Source organism: Eschrichtius robustus, chromosome 3 (genome assembly GCF_028021215.1).
Source record: "Eschrichtius robustus isolate mEscRob2 chromosome 3, mEscRob2.pri, whole genome shotgun sequence".
In the NCBI taxonomy this organism is placed as follows: domain Eukaryota; kingdom Metazoa; phylum Chordata; class Mammalia; order Artiodactyla; family Eschrichtiidae; genus Eschrichtius; species Eschrichtius robustus.
In genome coordinates, this window is record NC_090826.1 from 115047785 (window position 1) to 115072730 (window position 24946).

The following is a 24946-nucleotide window of genomic DNA, read 5'->3' on the forward strand; positions in this document are numbered from 1 at the left end:
TTCCTTTTCTGCCTCAGCAGAACTTATGAATAAAACTGCTTCTGACATTTTTTGCTGGCATACTTAAAAAATGTTTTTTCTTCATTGGTAGACACCCAATATCTGTCAGTCAATTGAGGAATTGATTAGGAGTCACTGAGCAATGGAAGGGGATGTCCTCCTTTGAGCCTACTAATTGCCTTGCATCTCTCTCTACATCCACTGCCAGCTCAGGTCATGAGGGCTCCTGAGTGACACTAAGCTTTACCATCTGAGTCATGTGAATCATTGGCTCTACTGACCTTCCAAGATTGATGTTGATGCTTCTGTAGCCAACAAATAGTGGATGTCGAATAATTAAACAGTAAAACTGAGCTGCAACTGGTAGGAGGAATGTTTGATCTTATGAGAGATGAAGTATCTTGAAGACTACAAATTCTGTGTGGGCTGGGGTGTGTATGTGTGTGTGTGTCATATACCTGCATCTATCTTTATCTGTCTATTTATCTATCATCATCATCATCATCAATCATTTATCATCTATGTATCTATGTATAAATTTGTGTTAGTCTGCGCTGGCTGCCATAACAAAATACCACAGACTAGATAGCTTAAATATCAGATATCTATTTTCTCACAGTTCTAGAAGTCCAAGATCAAGGTGCTGGCAGAGTTGGCTCCTGGTGAGACCTCTCTTCCTGCCACCTTCTGGCTTTGCAGATATCTGTCTTGCTGTGTCTTCACAAGGCCTTTCTTCTGTGTGCATGAAGAAATATAGAGAGGGCTCTGGTGTCTCCTCTTCTTCTTAGAAAGACACCAGTCCAATTCAATTAGGGGCCACCCTTATGACCTCATTTAACCGTAATTATCTCCTTAAAGGTCCTATCTCCAAGTACAGTCAGATTGAATTTTGAGAGAATACAATTCAGTCCATTATACTATCTAATCAGACAGTTTGGAAGCTCTCTCCCATTAAATAGAATGTGTTATTTGAAAAAATCTTAATACTGATATATATTTCATGAAGAAATAGTATATATGTGGATAGAACATAGCTTTTTGTTGTTTCCAATTTGGTAGCTGGAACAAAGCATGTACAACAGAACATCAGCAATGCCACAATCAACCACACAAAAATGGAAACAAGATGTTTAAAACAAACTGTTTATGTAGAGATAGTACGTTAAAAGATTTTGATCCCACTTAGATCAACCGGTCACAATGGCATCCTTGTGATCCTGGCTAGACCGTTTCTCCCTTCTCATCAACAACCCTGGGAGCTGAAGACCCAACTGCCCTGCCTTCACACGTGTCTCTACTGTGAAAAGAATGCAGAATATACTCAAATGCTGCTCACTATGTTCCTAGAGAACAAACAGACTCAGGCACAGAGGAAGTTGGCAGAACTTTCACCCAGCCTGATGTCCCCAATAGCCCAGCCTCTTGGGATGCTGAGCCCTGGAGGGAAAGAGGTAGCATGGCTGGAGATAACAGAGATAATGACATAGGCTGCTTCTCAGGGTCTCTGTGAGCCACTATGGGTACGGAGCTAGTGGTCTATGGCTGAAAATGCACGTGGGACATTCTCATAGTTTTCTGCAGCATCTTCAAAGTCCCTGTCTTGATTGATGGCCAGCCCTGCAGAATCATCTAGATGTGCCTTCTTCAACTCTGAATAGATGACTGCAGGCTCCTAGTGGAAAAAAAAAAAGCAAAACACAAATAGTAAGTACCTAAATGTAGGTGAGGAAGAGCAGAGGGGAAAGCAAGCCAGAAAATATGACCCACCTTATCCTCCCAGTGTTTCTTTGGTGAATTTGCTGTTGGATGGGAAGAGGAAAGAAAAGTATTAAACTGTGGGTAATACATTGTAACTTACAACCTACTCACAGTGCATTCCAAACCAATCTTTCCTCTGCTGACTCATTTCCTAACTGTCTCCTCTGCTGAATTCTTCCAAGCCCTCACAGACCAAGAATCTCATCCTCACACAAACAATAAAGCCTTTCCTCTGCCCATAAAATGCCCAGAATGACTTTCCTGAAAATATCTTTCTTTTTCCACTGCTCATCACAACCCCAGCTGAGCAACTCTGTTATTTCCACCTCCCTACCGCTATTTAGGGCCTCTATGGCTACACTGATCATCTGGGAGAAGGAAGTAAATATGATTCACTTCACTTTGCACAGAGAAATTGGAGGAGGCAGCTCCAATAGGGACTTGGTATTCTAAGGCCAAACAGAAAATGCCCAGTAAGGCAAAGATATGCAGTGCTAACATTGAGAAAATTCAGTGTGTGTATTTCTCCTATTCTTCCAAGGGATTCTTTGGATCTCTTTCATTTAGTTATTCAGCCAACAAGCATTCAGTGAACAATGACCTTCTATTAAGCATTGGTAAGCTATAAAGAGGCAAAAATGACATAAACTCAGTCCATACAATTAAGAATCTTATCACTTTTAAGGAGAGGAATAGAGAAATAGACATGGAAACAAATGCAACAAGTATTATGAGCACCAAGATAAAAATACATATTAAACTATGCTGTTGCCACAAAGGGTAATCAGTTCCTCTCAGGTCAGGAGATAGGGAGGGCTGGTAGGAATTATTGAGTTTCACGATGGTAACTGAATTATTTCTTGAAATGTGAGCAAGGGTCACAGACAAACTAGAGGCAAGAACATTACAAGACAAATAAGAAGCACGAGCACCAAAGCACAAAACAACCCAGTTTGATCAAGGAAATGCTAAGAGTTCAATATGGCTAAAGTAAGGACATAAGGCAGAGCTTAGAGGAGGGACAAAATCACAGGGGGAGGCAAGGGTCATGCCTTAAAATGGAGAATCACTGAGGGCAGCTAACCTAGACAATGATATGATCAACTCTGCATCTCAGAGGGATCACGCTGGAAACAGGTACTTAGAAGGTTGGAAGGAGAATGAGATTAGAAATAAAGAGACCAGTTAAGAGAATTACAATTGTCTACACATTAGATAATTAGAGGCTTAATTTAGCAATTATGTTCATTCATTCATTAAAAAAAATTTGAGGGGGCCTATCGTTTTCTAAGCATAACACTATATGCTACTGATATATTAGCAAAGAAATAAGGTGTCTGTCCTTAAAGAGTTTATGGGGTAATGGTAGCAGTGTAGACAGGTAAGAGGGAATGGATGTGATTATAGGATTGGTAATATAAGAGGAGCAGTTAATGCCTCTCATGTTGGATTCATATTGAGATGACTCTTTGATCAAAAACCCCTTGCTGGATTTGATAAAACACTGCCACCTTACCTCTACTTGTGTCTCACCTGAATTTTCTTTTTTATCTTGGATGCTCCAGATCTGGGAATAAACCAGGTTGTTCTCACCAAGATCCACTGCAAAAGAATAGATCACAGTTGGCTGTAGTCAAGAGCTCACACTATAAACTCTTCTTCCCAGTCACCAAGTTTATAACCACCTTCTAACCTTGATATAGTGCGAGAAATGACATTTTTATATTGAATATGACTGAGCCATGGACTGTTGCTCAATCTCTCTTCCCTCCCTGGTTCATCCCTGGAGCCCTCTGTTCCTTAGGAAGTTCTCACCATTGCTGTACACTGGCTGCAGTTCCATTGGGTCTGGTGGTTCAGAGTAACTGGGCTCTTGGGGGTCTGTGTTGGAGGTTCTAGAAGGTTCCCTAAACTCCCTGGGACTGTAACTGTGACAGAAGGGGAGAGAGATAAAAACGAGAAAAGTATTTGTGGATTATATAGAATCTCAGGAAAATCAATATCCAGGAAGAGCTCAGCATGGTTCATGTGAAAATATCATGGCTGCTGCTCTAAGAGTCTTCATGGCTCTTTTGAGAAAACGTCAGAAGTATGGCACAAGACAGAGCCAGGGCAGCATTACAGAGAAGGCCAGCTGAGGCAAGGTCAGAGGACAAAGGCTACATAGTTCAAGGTCCCTTTGATAGAGTAAACACTTGTGTTTGCCTATTTTTTATTACTTTCAAAAGTTTAAATGTTTCAACATAGATACACAAGTCTTCTGCATTCCACAGAAGTTGACCTTTGTCTTTTTTTTAGGTTCCTTTCAGTTTTCTACCTCATATTACAATGATCTACCTTTCCTGTAAAATACTATGAAGGCTCTTCAGGAAAAGTATTTTTTTCCAATTTCATTTCCTTCTGCAGTTAATATTGTGAGTTGAACATTGCCAGCATTCAATAATCGTTTCCTGAATGAGTGTATGAGTGGGGAAGTGAGCGATAAGGGAGTGAATAAATGTAACCTTATGAAAAATGATATCATTAAGAAATCAGTGATCAATTCTCTACTGGCGCACACTTAAGGAAAGAGATAAATTAACCATGGATAGTAAATAACATTAATTCTGTGTATAAGTAGGTATAAGTGAGTATTATTCACAACTATGATCGAAACTGGCCTTCTTAATCACATTTTTTTATTTCATAAGAATTTGCAATTTTTAACAGGAAATGAGTAAAATATTTTTTTAATGTACACAACTCCATGTTCTATCTTGTGAGCATAAATAAAATGAAAATGCTGACAGCACAAGAAGCAGAGACCTCACCTAGGTGTTCCCGTGGTGGAAAGTCCTCCTGAAAAACGAAAAAAGGAACATTGATGATAAGTGATCTCTGTGGACAATGTGCTCTATGTTAGAATATCCTTTCCCAGAAATCAAATTTAGCCTAGATTTCAGCTATGGCAAATCTTTGAGAACATCCGGCTCCACCCCTTATGTCATGTTATAGATAAGGAAGGTGGGGTCTGGAGAGACATTTGCACAGAATCACACTTATTCTCAATCATTCAATCAGTAATAGCAGCATGAACTCTAAGTAGTTGTGACCACATAGCAGAAGAGAGACAACTTAATATTTAACTCTAGATCAAGTGCTTCCCGTACTCCCACTTCTCTCTTCTCACTGCAGCCCTATGAGGTAGAGACAAGGAAACTGAGGCCTAGAGGGGGGTTAAAATTAATACTTGTTACACAAGTATGACTCAATAGGACTACTAGAATAAGCTCAGACCTTTCTTTATCTGTGACCTTGCAAATCCATTTCAACAACATTGGGTGCATATTGTTTTCTCCATGCTCCTTCTTTCCTTCGCTTTCACCTGGCTAATACCAATTCATCTTTTCTCCTCCAGAGCTTTCCCTGATGCCAACAGGCTGGATTAAGTGACCTATATCCTTGCACATAGAACCCTGCAATATTAAAATTACTATATTGTATTTTAATTATTTATTTCTGTGTTTGCCTCTAACTCTCTCCTTAGTGAAAAGGTGTGTTACTTGAGCGTGCAAAACTTGTCTTAATTATTTTTCTATTTCCAGTGCCTAGAAGGTTGAAAATATTTAGTAAAGATTTGTTAAACAACTGAACAAATTAAACTATGTACTATGAGGACTAAAAGAAAAACAAGTTGACAATTTTTTAGTAGGTGACTACATGTAAACCTAATTTGGAAGCCTACTCCATCAGCCTTGAAAATATGCCAGCTTTCCATCAACACAAAACTATTGAAATCTTTCTGGCCTGCCCAGTACAGCCTCCTCCCAGTTTCCCATCTCTGCCCTTTGCCTACTTATCTGTGGCTCTATATCTGTCTCACTGGTCTTAGAGAACACAAGTTTTTTCCCAAAGTAAACATATTCAGCCTTACCTCTCATGGAAAATGACTGATTAATGCCCACACACCCCGTCTTTGGGAACCAGGTGTCCTGAGTTAAACTAGAGGTGTGTAAGAGTGATCCTGGCCTGTATCTCTCTCCTCAGGGCCATTGTAACCACATCAATCAACAACTAATATCCTTACTTGTAAGCAGGTTAACTAAGTCCCAGGATGCATCTAAGAGTCAGATTATCTCTTCATCTGCATAAAGGAAAACAGACCCAGAAGGTGGCTATTTATAATATAAGCTAGTATTCACTAAAGATATATGGGCCAGGCACTGTGCTAAGCAGTTTACATAGATTGTCTCATAGCACCTAAAAGGTATATACTATTATTATGACCATTATACAGCTAAAGAGACTGGAGTTTGGAGAGTTACATTACTGGAATTTAATTCCAAGCAGTTATAGAGTCAATAAATAAATCATTCCCTTAGGTAACTTGGAGGAAACACTCAGGCTTAAGGAGCAGAGTCCTTCACTTTTAGATGAATTTGAAAGGGCTGAGCTCTTCCCTGAGAAGACTGGTCAATAATGAGAAGGAAGACTTTGCTATGAGGGAAGTACAGTAGACAAGATTTTGAGATGTGAAAGGCAGAGACCCTCTGATTGACACTGTCAGAATTCCTTCGTTGAGTTTGCTATTTAAAAACACATTTCCCTTAGATCTAGAGGACAGAATCTCCTGGGTTTCTGCCCTCATGGATCACATAAAATAATGATTGGTAATCTTTCCTTCCCTTGTGTTATTTGGTGTTGTACTGACTGAGTAACCTGTTTTTTGAATATTATCAACTACAATACTGAGGTTCTAATGTCTGCACTTCTAGTATGTTACTGATTAATAAATGACATCCAGATAGGCAATGAGATAGAAAAGTAACTTTTAAAGTAGGAGGTACAACCAGCCTTTTACAAGTCACCAAGATGTAATGGAGAGAATTTGGACTCAAGGGCTAGGGAGACCCCAGTTAAGCCCTAACTCTGACTCTTAGTAGATACACATGAATTTGGAAAGGTTGCTAACTTCCCCAAACCTTCATTTCTTCATCTTTAACATGGTTATAATGATATTGGTTGAATTGAATTGAAATGTACATACTGAAAAACTGAGAGAATTAGACACTATAAAATTGCATATAGGGGCTTCCCTGGTGGCGCAGTGGTTGGGAATCTGCCTGCCAATGCAGGGGTCACGGGTTTGAGCCCTGGTCTGGGAAGATCCCACATGCCGTGGAGCAACTGGGCCCGTGAGCCACAACTACTGAGCCTGCGCGTCTGGAGCCTGTGCTCCGCAACAAGAGAGGCCACGATAATGAGAGACACGCGCACCGCGATGAAGAGTGGCCCCCACTTGCCGCAACTAGAGGAAGCCCTCGCACAGAAACGAAGACCCAACACAGCCAAAAATAAATAAATAAATATTTTTTAAAAATTACATATAATGGACTCTAAATGAATGACAGATTTTATGATGAGTACTATCAGGGTTAGTGCTACACACATAATTGTATATGTAATATTATTTAAGAAACTATTAAGTAGCTTTAAATATCAGTCGTAAAATGATGATGCCATTTTTTTGTACAAAGAAGAGGAAGGATGGATGCTCATTGATTGACCTGAAAGTGGAAGTCAGAAGACAATGCTTAACCACTATCATTAAGGAAAGTATGTAAGGTCTTCATTAAATTGAGACTCAGTTATTTGTTTATTTGCTTGATTTCAATATGAGCCCTGAAAAAGGAAAACAGAAGCATTTGGTCTGACAGAAAAAGAGAGTTCATGTTACACCACAAAGAAAGACAGAAAGTAAAGGATTAGTAATTCCAGATATTAAGTCTTGAAACCTTATAAGCACCCAAAGCACTGAATAAAACAGTCCATGCATTCAAAGATTTCTGATCCACGAAAAAACATTCAGAGAGAAAAATAAAAGAAATCACATAAGAAAAAGACAAGGATGATGGCAGATTTCTTGTTAGAAATCATGCACACAGGAAGACAGTACAGCAACATCTTTAAAATATTGAAAGAAAAAAAATTTTTCAACCCAGAATTCTATGCCAGTAAAAATATATTTCACAAATGAATGCAAAACAGAGACTTTTACAGACATACAGAAGCTGAAATAATTCATCACCAGCAGACCCATACTACAAGAAATGCTAAAAGAAATCTTTTAGGTGGAAAGGAAATGATACCAGATCATTGGATATGGTACATATGGATATACAAAAAGGAATGAAGAACGTTGGAAGTGGTAACTTTATGAGTAAATGTATAATATTTTAAAATTATATGTAAGCTTCTTTAAAAGATAATTGTTTACAAAATTAATAACTATGTAACAGGCAGGGGAGAAATGGAGTACACAATGGTAAGATTCTTATGCTATACATGAAGTGATATAATGTCACTTGTAAGTAGACTGTGATAAGTTAGATATGTATACCATACACTCTAAAACAACCACTAAAATAACAAAGCAATGAGTTATATAGATAATAAACCAAAAAAGGAAATAAAATGGAATCATAAAAAATACTCAAGTTGTCCAAAAGAGGGTAGAAAGAAAAGGAAACGGAAAACAAAGAACAGATGAGACAAATAGAAAACAAATAGCAAAATAATAGATTTAGGGACCTAACCCTATCAATAATCACATTAATGTAAATGGTTTAAATTTTTAAAATTACAGGGTAGAGACTGCCATATTAGATAAAAAATCCAAGTTAACTATATGCTATCTATAAAAATACACTTTAAATATAGAGACACAAATAAGTTAAAAGTAAAAGGGTAGAAAAAAGAAATGTCATGCTAACATTATTTATATTAATATATTAATATCAAAGAATATTTCAGAGTAAATGATGCTACAGGAATAAAAAGGTCATAAGGATAATGTGGTAATTTCTTCAAAAACACATAACAATGATAAATATTTGTGCACCTAATAATAGAGTTTCAAAATACATGAAGCACGTGTGATAGAATTGCAAGAAGAAATGGAAACATCTACAAATATAGTTGAAGATTTCAATACCCTTCTCTCAATAACTGATAGATCAAGTAAAAAGAAAATCAGTAAGGATATAGAAGGCTTCAGCAACACTATCAATCAAGTTCACAAACAAACCCATACTACAAGAAATGTTAAAAAGAAGTCCTTCAAGCAGAGAGAGAATGATACCACATGGATGTATGTATATACAAAAAGGAATGAAGAATTCTGGAAGTGATAACTAAGTGGGTATTACCTAGACATCAAGCCAGAAAAAGAAATGACAAGAAAATAAAACTACCAAATCAATATCCCTTATGAACATAGGTGCAAACGTTCTTAAACATTTTAGCAAATCAAATTCAAAAAGTATAAGCAAGTGAGGTTGACCCCAGAAATGCAAAGCCAGTTCAACATTCAAAATCCAAAATCTGTATCACTAGACTAGAAAATAAAATCATATGATCATCTCAATCAATGTAGAAAAAGCATTTGTCATTTTTTTCTGTAAAAACTGCCAGCAAATTACAATAAGTAGGGAGTTCTTCAGCCTAATAAACAGCAGCTACAAGAAATCCACAGCTAATATTATCATATGCAGTGGTGAAAGTCCAAATACTTTTCCCCCTTTAAGTTCAAGAACAAGACAAGTATGTCTATTCTCAACACTTCTATTCAACATTTTACAGGAGGCTCTAGCCAGTCCATTAAGGCAAGAAAAAGAAAAAAAGGAATCCAGATTGGAAAGGAAGGAGTAAAATTATCTTTATTCACAGATGACTTGATCATCTATGTAGAAAAATCTGATGGAATCTACAAAACTAATACTAGAACTAATAAGTGTGTTTAGTAAGGTTGCAGGATATGAGATCAATGTACAAAAATCAACAGAATTTCTGTATACTAGCAACAAACAATCAGAAATTGACATTTTAATTTCATTCTCAGAATATCTATTAGTTTTATCTACTAATAAATATCACTGTCTTTAGATGCTTTTCAAATATATCTCAGAGTTTATGGTTGGTACTTATAGCTATTGTCTATTTTTGTGGTTGTTACAAGTGGAGGACTTTGTTTTTCCTTCTTTTTGTTTTCAGTAAGCTTTGAACTGGGGTTGGAACAGTAAATACTTAACTTTCTAATTTTTAAATGGAAGCAAAACTCTGTTCTCTGATTTAAATCTCAAATTAAACACATGGAGTAGTAACATCATTAAGAAATTTGTTCTACATTTTTGTCACTGCCACAGAGTGGCAGTGATTAGAACTGAGGGCTTAGTACTTGGAAAGGAATAATTGACATTTATAGGATGTACTACACAAGTCCAAGTTATTATAGCAATGGCAAAAGTCACAACATCAAAGGGTAAGATATAGTCACTCACCTGAATTCCTTTGGGTCCTGAAGTAACACACCAGAGCAGCAGTAGCGGCAAGGCCAAGGATGCTTAGCAGCCCTGCAGTGACCCCCTCCGTGATAAGCGTTATTTTGTTACTGGAAGGCCCTAAGTGAAGAGAGCTATACCTGAGTTCAGGGCCAAATATTTTTTTATCTAGACAAAAAACATGTAGGTGGGGGCTAGCGATATATTAGGACAGGTTTTTGCTAGGTTCTGATTTCTCAATTTGAATCATTTACAGTATAATTTGTAATTTTCAAAATAATAGCACATGAGAGTGATTGCCAGAATCTAACGTTAAAATTTATTCCTTTTCCCTCCCCCTCCCCTACCCCCATGAAATCAGTACCAGTCTCCAGAAGCCACAAGCCTTGGTTTCATGTTAATAACTCTTTGACACTGGGAGAATTTCTACAGTCTACTGGAGAAATATTTTATTGATTATAAATGTAACCTATAGCCCAGGTACCACCAACCCACCTGTGATGCTGAGTGTCACCATCTCACTGCGCTGGATCCCCAGGCCATTGTCAGCCCCACAAAAGAAGTTCCCAGAATGCTCTGCCATCAGACTGAGGTTGAAGGATGTTCCTCCTCCAAAGGGGGCCGAGATGCTCCCCAGGGTGACATTCTTGTGATAAAACCAGTACAGGATAGGGGGAGAGCCTCTCTGGGCCTCACAGCGAAGCTCTAACACATCTCCCACCATAGCCTGGGCCCCAGCAGGGTGGAAGGTGAAGACAGGATGAGACACTGGAACTGAGGGAAGCAACATAGTTCATGAGCAGTTTTAATTAAGTGTGTGTACAAGATAAGTTAATAAAGGAAATATTTAGTTTAGTTTAGTAGTAGGAACATAGACCTGGGATTCAGGAAAACCTGAGTTTAAATCCCATCTCTGCCCTTTATTAGCCCTGTGATCTTGATGTTTTAAAAACTTTTTACTAGCTCCAAGTCTCAGTTTATTCCTTTGTAAAATGGAACTAATAATAATTATATCACAAGCTATGGTAATAAGAATCATGTATGTAAAATGCTCGATAAATGTTAGCTACTATTACTGATAGAAATAGTAACTAAAAGCAAGGTTTGTTTCTCCATGTCATTGATTGACTCCTGAGACTTAGCTGTAAACCTAGACTTCCACACCTATCTGAAGTAGGACCTCATTACCTTTTACCCAGTTACCTTGCTTTATTTTTCTGCATAGCATTAGCACTAACATCTATCAATCTGTGTATCTATGTATCTCTCTCTTATTTATCTATCTATCATCTATAATTGTTGTATATCTGATTCCTCCAATAGAATGTAAGTTTCATAAGAATGAGGACTTATCTGTTTGTTCAATTTTATATTTCCGGCTGCTGGAACTTTGCCCTGCCATGTAATAGTTCATCAATAATTCATGAATGAGTGGATGACCAAATTGATCCAGATTGGCCCCAAAATATCCAGATACAGCAATAACAACATGATTTCCATTTTACTTTGTGATTATAGAAATAGAACAGCCAGGAAAAACAGAAAATCATTATGTTTTTAATTAATATATGGAATTATTAATCAATAATTAATTAATGTGAAATGTGAACTGTGAGACTGCTGATTCTGCTAAGTTGTGAGGGAACCTGGATGAGGCAATCTGTGTGCAGTGCTTTAGATATAAGCTGTGTGCTTCATTGGCAAGAGAGGTTTGGTAAGGATCTTAAGCTTTGCTTTGCATCTGAGATAGGCTAAAGGGGAGGGAGCACGGAGACAATCCGTTGAATGGGAATAATTCAACTCAAAAATGCGCCATCTGCTGGCTGCAAGACAGATGGCACCAGCTGCCTCACCTGGGTAGAAATACCAAGCCTTGTTTTTGGAAATGTAGGATTCCTGCTAAATTTAAACAGCTTGAGTTTTGCCCTTCTGTACATCCTTTGCAATATATAGTGACCTGCGCCAAATGCTAAGGGTCTCAGGGGTAAGGCTTTATACATTCTTTGCACATGTCAGTGTGCCTTTCCACACATGTCACCACCTCATATATTTTTATCCAATTTTTATTGCTGTAAAATACACATAACTTAACATTTTCCATCATAAACTTTTTAAGTGTACAGTTAAGTGGTATTAAATACTTTCATAACATTGTGAAAACAACACCACCATCCATCTCCATAACTTTTTACCTTGTAAAACTGAAACTCTATACCCGTTAAACAATAACTCCCTATACTCCATTTCCCCATCCCCTGACAAGCAGCAGGCTACTTTCTGTTTCTATGATTTTGACTAACCTAAACATCTTATATAAGTGGGATCATACAGTATTTGTCTTTTTCTGACTGGTTTGTTTCACTTAGCATAATGACCTCAAGATTCATCCAGGTTGTAGCATGTAGCAGAATTTTCTTTCTTTTTAAGTCTGAGTAATATTTCATATTATGTGCATACCACACTTTGCTTATCCATTTATCTGTTGATAATGGATATTGGGTTATCAACAGATAAATGGATTGGGTTGTTTCCACGTTTTAGCTATTATGAATAATGTTGCTCTGTACACACATGTACAAATATCTTTTTGAGAATATATTTTCAGTGTTGGGGGATGTACATCCAGAAGTGGAATTTCTGTATCATATGGTAGTTCTATTTTTAATTTTCCGAGGAGCCTCCATAGTGTTCTCAATAATGATTTCATCATTTTACATTCCTACCAACATTACACAAGGATTCCAATTTCTCCACATCTTAGCCAACACTTGTTATTTTCCATTATTTTTATAGTACCCATCCTAATGAGTAAGAGGTGCTATTTGATTGTAGTTTTGGTTTGCATTTCCCTAATAATGAGTGATGTTGAGCATTTTTTTCATGTATCTAATAGCCATTTATATATCTTCTTTGGAGAAATGTCTATTGAAGTCCTTTACTCATTTTTTTTTAATGAGTGCCCCATGATGCCAGCCCCTGCCCCTCAACCCACAGCAGCAGAGTCCACAAACCTTATGACACCAGAAAGGGTAGAGGTGCCAGCCTGACCCTGGTTCCCACCCTAGCCCCTTGCTTTCCCTGCATTGGTGGAGCCTATGACTCAAGGGATCCCAGACATGAGAGAACAGCCCACCATCCTAGGGCACTAGGTGGTGATAACAGCAACACTTCAGGAGCAAAGCAACAGTAACCCCGGAGGCACAGGAAGTGTTAATAGATCCACACTTCTTATAGAGACAGGGGAGGATGGAAAGTGACTACTCTCAAACATAGCCAGAGACAGCTTAGGTAAGAGAAACCAAAAACTTATTCCATATCACCACCTACTGGAAAACAAAAGAAAGGCCCCTGATTTCTAACTGTCACTACATCAAGTGCACCAGCAGAGAAACCACACATCAAGTACCATGAAGAATCACAGTAACACTGTACCACAAAAAGAAACTGGCAATTCTCCACAAACCAAACTTACAGTCATGAAATATTGTGATCTAACTGAGAAAGAATTCAAAATAGTTGTCATGCAGAAACTCAACAAGCTAGAAGAAAACTCAGAAAGTCAGATTAATGAGCTCAGAAATAAAATTAATGAACAGAAGAAATACTTTACCAGAGATATTAAAACTCTAAAAAAGAGCCAAACAGGAATTCTGGAATTGAAGAACTGAATAAATGTTGAGAAGGATGCCTTGGAAAGCACTAGAAATAGATCAGACTATATGAAAGAGAGAATTAGCAATCTCAAGATAGAAATCTAGACATGATACAAGTATAAGAGGAGAGATAAATAAGATAATTTAAAAATGAGGGAATTCTCCAAGAGCTATCTGACTCTTTTAGGAAAGGCAACATTAGTATAAGGGGTGTCCCAGGAGAAAACAGGGAGAGGGGAACAGAGAGTATATTTAAATAAATAATAGCTGAGAACTTCCCAAACCTAGGAAAGAAACTGGATATACAAATCCGTGAAGCTAAGAGAACACTTAATTACTTCAATGCAAAAAGACCTTTTACAAGACATATTATGTTAAAATTGTCAAAAGTCAATCACAAAGAAAGAATTTTAAGGCAGCCTGGGGAAAAAAGGATGGTAACCTACAAAAGAATCCCCATGAGCCTATCATCAGGTTTCTCAACAGAAACTCTACAGGACAAGAGGGTATGGAATGACATTCTCAAAATACTGAAAGATAAAAAGTGTCACCCAAGAATACTTTTTCCAGCAAAGTTATTATTCAGATATGAAGGAGAAACAAAGACCTTTCCATATGAATGAAAGCTGAGGGAATACATCAACACTGGTTCTGCTTACAAGAAATGTTGAAAGAAGCTCTTCTACAAAAAACAAAAAGGCAAAAGTACACAAAACTTTGAGGAAAGTGATAAATAGACAGAATCAGAAAATTGCAGCTCTTTATCAGAATAGGTTTTAAACACTTTATTATAGTATAAAGGTAAAAGGGGGGGAAGCAGAAAAATAACTATAGCTACTTCAATTTGGTAAAAAACTCACAACACAAGAAGAGATAATTTGAGACAATAAAAACATAAAAGGGGAAGAAGAAAAGGATGGAACCCATATAGGTAAATGAAGATAAGATTCTATCAGCAGAAAACGGACTATTTTATCCAGGAGTGGTCTTATGCAAACCTCAGTGTAACCACAAAATATAAATCTAGAACAGAGACACAAAACATGAAAAAAGGGAAACCGAGAAAAATATCATAGAAAACCACAAAACCAAAATGGCAGGCAGAAACTTAAGGGGGGGGGGGGAAATGGAGATATAGAGCAACCTGAAAATGAAAGGTAAAATGGCAATACTAAATTCTCCTTTATCAATAATCACCTTAAATGTAAATGGGTTGAATTCACCAATCAAAAGACAAAGAGTGGCTAGATGAAGTAAAAAATAAGACCTAACTCTATGCTGCCTCCAAGAAACTCACATTACCTTTAAAGACAAACATAGGCTCACAGTGAAAGGATGGAAGATGATATTCCATGCATATGGCAGCCAAAAAAAAAAAAAAAAGTGGGTATAGCCATGCTCATATCAGAAAAAATAGACCTCAAGCCAAAAAAGATAACAAAGGACAAAAATGGACATTAATTATGATAAAGGGGACAATTCATTAAGAAGATGTAACGGTGATAAATATATATGCACATAACATAGGAGCACCAAAATATACAAAGCAATTATTAGCAGACCTAAAGGGAGAAGTTGACAGCAACACAATAATAGTAGGGAACTGTAACACCCCACTATTAATGGATAGATCATACAGAAAGAAAGTCAACAAGGAAACAGCAGCCTTAAAAGAAACATTAGACCAGATGGACTTGATAAATTTATACAGAACATTCTATCCAAATGCAGTACAATACACATACTTCTTAAGTGCTCATGAAACTTTCTTAAGAATAGACCATATGTTGGAACACAAAACAAGTCTCAGTGAATTTAAGAAGATTGAAATCATTTCAACCATCTTCCCTGATCACAGTGGTATGAAACTAGAGATCAACCACAAGAAGAAAGCTGGAAAATTACAAATATGTGGAGACTAAACAACAAGCTGCTAAACAACTATGGGGTCAAACAGGAACTCAAAGGTGAATTGAAAAAATACCTGAAGACAAATGAAAATGAAAATATGACACACCAAAATTTAACTTTGCACATAAAGGAACTAGAGAAAGAAGAACAAATGAAGCCAAAAGTCAGTAGGAGGAAGGAAATGATAAAGATTCAAAGAGAAATGAAATATACACTAAAAAGAAAATAGAAAATATTGATAAAAACTAAGACCTGGTTCTTTTAAAAGATAGACAAAGTTACCAAACCTTTAGCTAGCTTCACTAAGAAAAATGAGAGAAAGCTCTGATAAATAAAATCAGAAACGAAAGAGGAGCTATAACAATGAATGCCCAGAAATACAAAGGATTATACAAGAATATTGTGAACAGTTATATGCCAACAAATTGAGCAACCTAGAAAAAATGGACAAATTCTTAGAATCACACAACCTTCCGAGACTGAATCATAAAAAAATAAAATCTGAATGACCAATCACTAGGAAAGAGACTGAAGTAGAAATCGAAAGCCTCCCAAGAATAAAAGCACAGGACCAGATGACTTCACAGGTGAATTCTACCAAACAGTCAAAGGTGCTGTAAATCCTACCTTTCTCAAAATATTCAAAAAACCTGAAGAGAAGGGAATACTTCCTAACTTATTTTACAAGGCCAACATCACCCTGATACCAAAACCAAAGACAACACAAAAGAAGAAACTTACAGGCCAATGTCTCAGACAACATAGGTGCAAAAATCCTCAACAGAATATTAACAAACCAAATACAACAGTACTTTAAAAGGATCATACACCATTACCACGTGGGATTTACTCCATGTATGCAAGAGTAGTTCAACATTTGCAAATCAATCAACATGATACATCACGTCAATAAAATAAAAAATAAAAATCATATGCTCATCTTGATAAATGCAGAAAAACCATTAGGAATGGCCTAAGTTCCTGAATGTATAGTCAGAAGAAAGAATCCCCGGACTCTCAGGTAGAGGAAGAAAAAGTGGGGAGTCTGCTGGAATGTCACACCAGCAAATAGCCCAAAAGAGAAGACAAAGTCTGTTCTGGGCTGTAATTGCTGCAGGCATCGCTACTCACCTGTGACACTGAGAGTCACTCTGTCACTGAGCTGGACCCCCAGGCCATTGTCAGCCTCACAGGAGTAGTTTCCAGAATGTTCTGCAGTCAGAGAGAGGTTGAAGAACGCTCTTCCAGACGGAACTGAGCTGCTCCCCAGGCTGACATCCTCATGATAAAATCGGTACAGGATCGGGGGAGAGCCTCTCCGGGCCTCACAGTAAAGCTCCATCATGTCCCCCACCACAGCCTGGGCCCCGGGAGCCCTGAGGGTGAGGACAGGGCGAGACACTGGAACTGAGAGAGATAGTAGACTGTCAGAGGGGGTCTCTGATGCTGTGACAGACTCATAACCCCACTCAAGAAACTTAAATATAGATATATCTCTTGAACCATGAAGAGCAATCCTGGATAATTTTGTTTTCATCACTACGGTCCTCTCCACAAGTAAGATACCTTCAACTTTTGTCATCTTTGCCATTCCTTGGTTGGCTTCTAAATCTTCACAACTCTGTTCCTTTGCCTTCTTCCAAAGAGCCTCATGGCTGATAGAAAACCTAAACCCTGGCTTGTGAACCGAGGCTGAATAGAAGGAATCGGGAACTTACTTCTCAGTGTGACTCTAATCAGTTTACTGAGGATAGGGCCGTGAATGTTGTCAGCTGCACAGTAGTATCTCCCAGCGTCACACTCCTTCACAGTGAGTATCTGCAGCTCTGCCGACAAGGAACGTTGGGTCTTTGTTCCCAAACTTCTCACTGTGCCCTCTCTGTGCCAGGAGAATGTGACAGCCCCTGTACCCTTGGCTACTGAGCAGATAAGGAGCAGATTTTCTCCTTCAATCAGCTGCCCCTCGGGGGGCTGGATCTCTAGATTTACATCAGACACAGGGACTCCTGGGAGGACACAAGATGACATATGAGGGTTCTCATGGCAGAAACTTCAGGGTCAAGGAGAAGGCCGGTTCTACCACAAACAAGCCAATAGCAGCAGGTACAATAAGCAGGGGTCCAAAGTGGGCAATAGGGAATTAATTGTGTATGTTATTATAAGGGCAGCAACACCCCTCTCACCACATACAACAGTTCCTATCCTTGGGGAATGTGGGGACTAGTTTTCTGACCTTCTTAAACCTAATGCTGACTGCAGTCACATTTTATTTACATTTATATCTAAGGAATCTTTGGTGCACCAATGGATCACAAAATAAGAGTGAACCCTGAGAATATTACTTCTATCCTGAAATACAAACCCCTTTCCTATCCTTCAAGACTCTTCTCCAGTCTCACCTCAATCTTCCCACATCCTTTTCTGATTATTCCAGTTCATGTTTATCTGCCAGTTTTATTCTAGAGTATGTTTAGGTCAACAAACGGAAGCAGCATAGGGACCTCTAAAGACTGCATGTGGTCTCTGTGCTTCTAGTTATCTGTTGACTCTTGAGAGAACATATCCTCTATGGCTCTGTAACCCCCCACAGGGTTGGGGACCCAGTAACTGATCAATAACTGTTATTAACTGAGTTAGATGGAAGAGAATGTTCTAGGGACATTAGGCCAGTGTTGAACCTGAAGAGAGAAGGATATCAGGACAGCTGAAATCTCCTCTCTGTTATGTTCACTGTCCTAGGGAGCAGGAAATGTCATTGCTCTGCTCTCCTCTCCCCGCCTCTGCCTCTGGAAGTGCAGCCCCACAGACACTCACTCTGCACACGTATCTGGGATCTCAAGCTTCTTTTCCTGACAAGGTGAGTCACTGTCTCTGCCTGGCACCAGTAAGACCCTGAGTCTTCACTCCATATGGTAGGTAACTTGAGCTCTGGGGAGCTGCTCCAGCCTGATCCCAAGGCCTGGTCTTCTCTGAAGAAGCAGAATTGAAGCTGAATGTATGACCGCTGTGGAGGGAGCCAAGTCTCACATTTCAGGGTCACCGGTCTCCCCTCTATGGGCTGGGAGGGTCTGGCTGTCAGCACAGGATGGGGAAACAGCTCTAGAGAGAAGAACAAACACAGTCCCCAGGGTAGTGGGGCTCAGGGATCCTGGAAAGATGCAAGTGTGCTTTCAGCACCAGCTATCAGAACACAGAGACCCAAGCAGGTGGAACCACTTCCCATCTCCCTCCCATGACTGGAGGCTTTTCATGAAATCCCCACTGATGAGCCCCTCCCTAAATCCTCACACAGTTTCCCTGCCAAGTCCTATTACCCACAGGAGGGCAGCCATTACCTTGAACTTGAATTGTTAGAGGTTTTGAAGTTTCTTTCTTTGTAATTCCCCAAAAATTTTTCTGAGAAGTAGTACAATAATATTTGTCATTGTCCCTGGAGACTGAATTTAGTGTGAACGTTGATTTAGAACTCTTACTAATTTTTTTTTCATTTTTGTATAAAACTGTTTCACTTGTTTCTTCTCTCCCTTGGCATCTCAGAGTAACATCATCTCCTTCAAAGACAGGGTGTGGAGCCTGGATGATCAGTTTGTCTGCAAAGAGTGGAGGAAGGCAATCAGTTTATTTCCTGATGTTCCTTTTTTTTTTTTTTCACACACACACACACACACTGTATTTTATTTTTACAAGAGATAGACTGACACCAATGATGCTTCTTTCTTCAAACTCTCATTTCTGCCCATGAAGAAAGAGCTGCAATCCTATACATACCTGCAAATGTCCTCCATCAACATTTCCACATGATCCCAAAACCCAGTTCTCCCTTGTCCTAGGATAATGAACTAATTTCCAGAAAATATCCTTAAGAAATCCCCATACATATTGTTAAAAGAGAAGTTTTATACCATATCTTTCTTCAGACCCAAGTCCCTTTTTCCTGGTGACTTCTGACTTACCAATACTTCTCTGGATGGAGAGGATGGACAAGGCAGCATCCTGTTGCTGCCCTATCTCCTTATTTTCCCCACTGGGGTCAATACATCAAATATCCCCATGCCTGTTTACAGCCCTGCCTAGGCTCCCTGCATTAGCCTAGCCCTTAGACATGCTGCCCAGTGGTTTAATTTCAGAGACTCCCTCCTTTCTTTCCTCACCAGATAAAAAATCCACATGTACGGGGTTGCTGGGAGAAGATCTTCGAGTCTTGCATTTGTAATATCCAGTCTTGTGTATTTGGATCTCTTCAAATTTATTATCCAACAAATGATCATTATAATACCAAGATATGTCTCCTTGGGCTGGAGAAAGGGAATCCCTGCATGTGAGAGTCACTCTGTCGTTTTTGAAGTTTGTGGACCATGGAGGATTGAGGAGAAGAAAAGCTTTTGGAGTTACTCCTGAATAGGAAATGGAAAGATGAAGGCAGGTAAAGGTGAATGAGAGGTGGGTGGAGCATAAGGAAGGGCCCAGCTGCAACTAGGAGTTTTTCTGGGCTAATTCCTATTAGGACCAGGGTTGGAAATGGAGCAGACACAACTTGGGAAACTGCCTGGGACAGAATCTGTTCTTTGTCATTTTTTGCCTAGTAGCAGTGGGCGGGTAGGTGTCATGGGGGATAGGTCTCAGGTTCCTGGTATGGGCTCAGAAAAGTTCAGGAGACATGATTCGTAGTTGGGCAAACACCGTGAGGGCCTCTGAAGGTGGGCTGATTCTGAAATGCTCTTGTCCTATACATTCCTGTCAAGGTAAAAGTCAGCGTGGGATGTATATACCTCAGAAGCAGTTTCTAGATTCTGAAAAACCAGTACCTACTTGGTTATTAATATTTAATGAACAAGATTTGTTTCACTTACAATTCTTTTAAACTTTGCTTAATTTGAGAGTCTATGGGGAAGGCAACATTTTTCTACTCTCCGCCTAAGGTGACCATAATCAGTCATTGATACAGGATACAAAAAATTTGAACAAAGAGGCATGGACTGCTTGCATAATCATATTTGCATGTATAATTGCAACTAACCAATGGGACCAGAAATTGAAACAGTGCAGTGACATGAGCTTCTTTTGGAGATGTATAAAGATTTGGCTATAGCATTTTCTGCTATGAATAGGAGATATTTCTATGTTCTTTGATAGTGGCACCAGCTTGGACATACAGAGGGAGGGGTCTTAGGGAATAGAGGAGATCAGATCTGAGTTTCTCTCAATATCAGCCTCCTGCCTCTGCCTTTCCTTCTGCAAATATTTCCTTCCCCTCTACACTGTGGCATTCGGTAATAGGGAAAGAACTGAAGACTGGAGAAGTCAGAGGAGGGTCTGCTCACCCACTAATGCAACAGGTGTGACCTCAGAGTAGCAATACCACTGATGTTGGCACATCACCACAGGCCTCATTTATGGATACAGGCAGTGCTGGCTGGGAGGACCAATGCCCAGAGACCAGGAGGAACAGAGAAAAGGGAAAACTGACCTGCTTGATCTCTTCCAGGAGCTGTGAGGGAGCCAAGATTTAAAGGTTAGCACAGAGCAATGTTTTTCAAACCTTTTCACTTACACAAACTGAGAAATGTTCCAACAACCCAGCCACAACCACTTCTTTGGCTTTTCCTTCCCATTTCTTTGCCCCCATTCTATGATACCCATAGTCCCCAAACAAAGAAACAAAAAAGAATAGCCTATAATTTATTGTATAAACATGAATGACTTGTATCCACAATCCTGACTCTTCTCTTTGCTATTTAATACTTAACAGCTTCATAGTTCCTTCCCCCCTCTCTTCCCTAGCCTGAACTCAGCCATGCAGAGACAGAAAAGGGCTTGGAGAAATGGTTTCTCCTCCCCTCATTACTTGGGTACGGTTCCTCTTACTCTTTCAATCTCTGGTTAAATACTGGCTTAAAGTCTCAGGAAAGGGGGTCATATTTCTCAGTAGATCTTCCCTTACTCACTTGAATTTTGAAAATAATTGTTTATGTGAGGGATTTTGAAGGGGTTTGGTGGAAAGAAACATCCAAGCTTCTTATGAGATGAAAAAGAAATGGTTGAAGAATCAAGGGTTTGCTCTGTTGGCTTTGGTTTTCCTGGGACCCAGCTCTGCTCATTCTTCATCTCTTGTGTAAAGAAAAAAAGTGTTGCCTGCCATTCCAGCTCTACAATGATCAAGCTATTAGCCATTGTAGTTGCCCATAGACAGTGTACTCTGAGGAATTCAGGATGAAGAAAGACAGGAAACATTCTGTGCTTTGGATATATTGGCCCTTAGATAGTTAAGATGCATATCTACGGGAAAGTTTCAAATGACCCCAGATTCTTGCATCATCCCATACAGAGAAAAACACTAAAATCGTTGAGATTTCTCCTCTTTGTGATTAGCGGTAATCTTTTGATGCTTGACTACATGTTTTTCCAGCAAAAAGTTTGTATATATCTTGGCTCCTCCCTTACCTCTTCAGAGCAGTTCCTCAGATCTACCTGAGAGGCTGTCTTCTGGGCTATAGTCTTCAGTAATTTCCCCAAATAAAACTTAACTCAGATTTCACATTGTGCAGTTTTCTTTCAGTCAATAGTTTTGGTGACCACAAAGGGACCCAGAGCAGACTTCACTCCTTTGCCTGAGGATCAGGAGCTTTGGTACCAGCAAGGGCCTCTTGTGCCCATTTGCCTCTTCCACGAGTTTAGACAAATTTGGGTGAGTCTCTCCTGGTTCTTGGATCTCCCAATTATTATTATTATTTTTTTGGTTTAAGGCCCATGTTCATCATGTCCTTTATTATATCATCCATGCATATTAAGACTACAAATGACTTTCAGCTACTTAAACATATAATCATGATATAATATCCATGGCTTTATAGAGTCCCAGCATAATGTTTCATATATTCTTTTTTTTTTAACATCTTTATTAGAGTATAATTGCTTTACAATGGTGTGTTAGTTTCTGCTTTATAACAAAGTGAATCAGTTATACATATACATATGTCCCCATATCTCTTCCCTCTTGCATCTCCCTCCCTCCCACCCTCCCTATCCCACCCCTCTAGGTGGTCACAGAGCATCGAGCTGATCTCCCTCTGCTATGCGGCTGCTTCCCACTAGCTATCTACTTTACGTTTGGTAGTGTATATATGTCCATGCCACTCTCTCACTTTGTCCCAGCTTACCCTTCCCACTCCCCTTATCCTCAAGTCCCTTCTCTAGTAGGTCTGCGTCTTTATTCCCGTCCTGCCCCTAGGTTCTTCTGACCATTTTTTTTTTCTTTTTTCTTTTAGATTCCATATATATGTGTTAGCATACGGTATTTGTTTTTCTCTTTCTGACTTACTTCACTCTGTATGACAGTCTCTAGGTCCATCCACCTCACTACAAATAACTCAGTTTTGTTCCTTTTTATGGCTGAGTAGTATTCCATTGTATATATGTGCCACATCTTCTTTATCCATTCATCTGTCGATGGACACTTAGGTCGCTTCCATGTCCTGGCTATTGTAAATAGAGCTGCAATGAACATTTTTGGTAATGACTCTTTTTGAATGATGGTTTTCTCAGGGTATATGCCCAGTAGTGGGATTGCTGGGTCGTATGGTAGTTCTATTTGTAGTTTTTTAAGGAACCTCCATACTGTTCTCCATAGTGGCTGTATCAATTTACATTCCCACCAACAGTGCAAGAGGGTTCCCTTTTCTCCACACCCTCTCCAGCATTTATTGTTTGTAGGATCTCCCAATTATTGGTTGATGATCCTGAGTTAGTTCTATTTTGTGGTGTATAACAGGGATTTGTCTCCCCTCCCCCTGAGGCAGGAGATAGATGGGCCCCAGGTTAGACATTTACAACTGGCCTCCCATTTACATTTCATGTGGCAGGAAAACGTGCGCTTCGGGCTGGACGCTTACAGCTAGACTCCCGTTTGTATTTCCTGGGACAGGAGATAGATGGGTTCCAGGTTAAACATTGAAAATCAGTCTCCTGTTTGCTCTCCGAAATGGAAGCAATGACAGATACAGTGTAAGTAGCCAGGTTTTGTCTCCTGTGGACACCTTCAAAGGCTGAGGGGTGATCTGACAAGCCCAACCACACGCCGCCCTGGCTGGGAGTCTCCACTCTGTGTCCAGTTCTGTTCATGTGTACTTGCGTGCAAGTGTGTGTGTGTGTGCACATGTATGCATGCAGGGCGTGTACAGCTGAATAACAGGAGAGGATCTGCTGGGTTCCAGTGTCCTGTGTCCCCCTCCCTGGCTGCCCTTGCTCGGGGCTACCTTAAGATAACAGTCATGGCTAGAACAGAGAGGGGCTAAACCTTGTTTGAGTAAAGGGTCAAGAGGTCACATATTTCCCCTTCTTGGGGCAAGGGAGACATTGCACATGGACAGAAAGTCTACTTGAGGGTCAAAAAGGAGGGCTCACCACCCCATAATATGTGATGCTAAGGCCACCCCATAGGCCTTTGGGCTGAAATCCATCTTGGAAAAAAGTTGCACACACATGTTGGGGAGGGTCCTAGGGCAGGTCAAGTATGGAAAAAGAAGCCAGATAATTGGCCAAAGGTAAACAAAGACCTGGAAGAACTGCCCTTTATAAATTATTTAACCGCCTCTTTTCTGCTCTCCTCCTCCTTAGGGAGGATGCCCACACCCTTTCTCTCCAGGTGTGCATCTCTGCCTTGCTTCTATCATAACTAAACAAACTGTTTCTCTGTGTGCTCTCCCACTTGTTGTTGTGCTATGTCTCTAATAATAAACTTTGTACCTGATTTTACAGTTTTTACCTCCGTGAGAAATGCATTTTTCACTGGGGGCAAGAGCCAGGGGCTCTGGTGGCTATGATTCCTGGTTTTCATCCAGGGTACCCAGGTTCAATTCCTGGGCAGGGAATTAAGATCTCACTTCATGCCACCACTCACTTCTGCCTCTCCAAAATCACCTCCACCCCAGTTTAAAGATACTGGGGGAGCCTGGTTAAAAGATACAAGGATTTACTCAGTTGAAAGACACTGAGCCTCTGGACTGGGTAAAATGAAGGGCATCAGAAAGCCAGTCTCCGACTAACACTCCAGCCATGTTTATGTACATATGGAATTTATACTTACAAATATTAAATACTTATTTAATTGGGAATTAAAGGAAATCTTGCCCTAAAATGGCCAAGATAGGGTTCTTTTGACATTCTAAAAATGATTAGAAGAAAGCCAGCTTGATAAAACATCTTTTCAAAATTTTGACCTTAAAGGAAAAAAAGCCCTTCTAGGAGGAACTTGCATTTCTCTCCCTGTGCTTTTGAGATGTAAACGTTATATCTGATCTTCTTAGGCAT

The 24946-nt window shown here is 39.4% G+C and overlaps 1 protein-coding gene across 1 annotated transcript; it reads right to left on the bottom strand.

Annotated features, from left to right (window-relative positions):
* Positions 1 to 1528: 1528 nt before the first annotated feature.
* On the bottom strand, positions 1529 to 21031 carry FCRL3 (Fc receptor like 3). Its single transcript, XM_068538268.1, has 13 exons — positions 20962 to 21031; positions 19792 to 20034; positions 18976 to 19230; positions 18455 to 18739; positions 17359 to 17646; positions 16772 to 17047; positions 10572 to 10850; positions 10077 to 10196; positions 4569 to 4596; positions 3574 to 3686; positions 3292 to 3360; positions 1768 to 1799; positions 1529 to 1672 (listed from the first exon to the last, which is right to left on the bottom strand). The coding sequence occupies exons 1-13, from the start codon at positions 21029 to 21031 to the stop codon at positions 1529 to 1531; spliced, it is 2202 nt and encodes a 733-aa protein (XP_068394369.1).
* Between the last annotated feature and the right edge of the window lie 3915 nt (positions 21032 to 24946).

Excerpts from the sequence above, each read along its gene's own strand:
- FCRL3 (XM_068538268.1), bottom strand. The coding sequence starts at position 21,031 with ATGAGGCCTGTGGTGATGTGCCAACATCAGTGGTATTGCTACTCTGAG. Across the intron at positions 17,647-18,454 it reads ATCCCAGATACGTGTGCAGA|GAGTCCCTGTGTCTGATGTA; the intron begins GTGAGTGTCTGT and ends GTGTCCTCCCAG. Across the intron at positions 10,197-10,571 it reads GGTGACACTCAGCATCACAG|GGCCTTCCAGTAACAAAATA; the intron begins GTGGGTTGGTGG and ends CTCTTCACTTAG.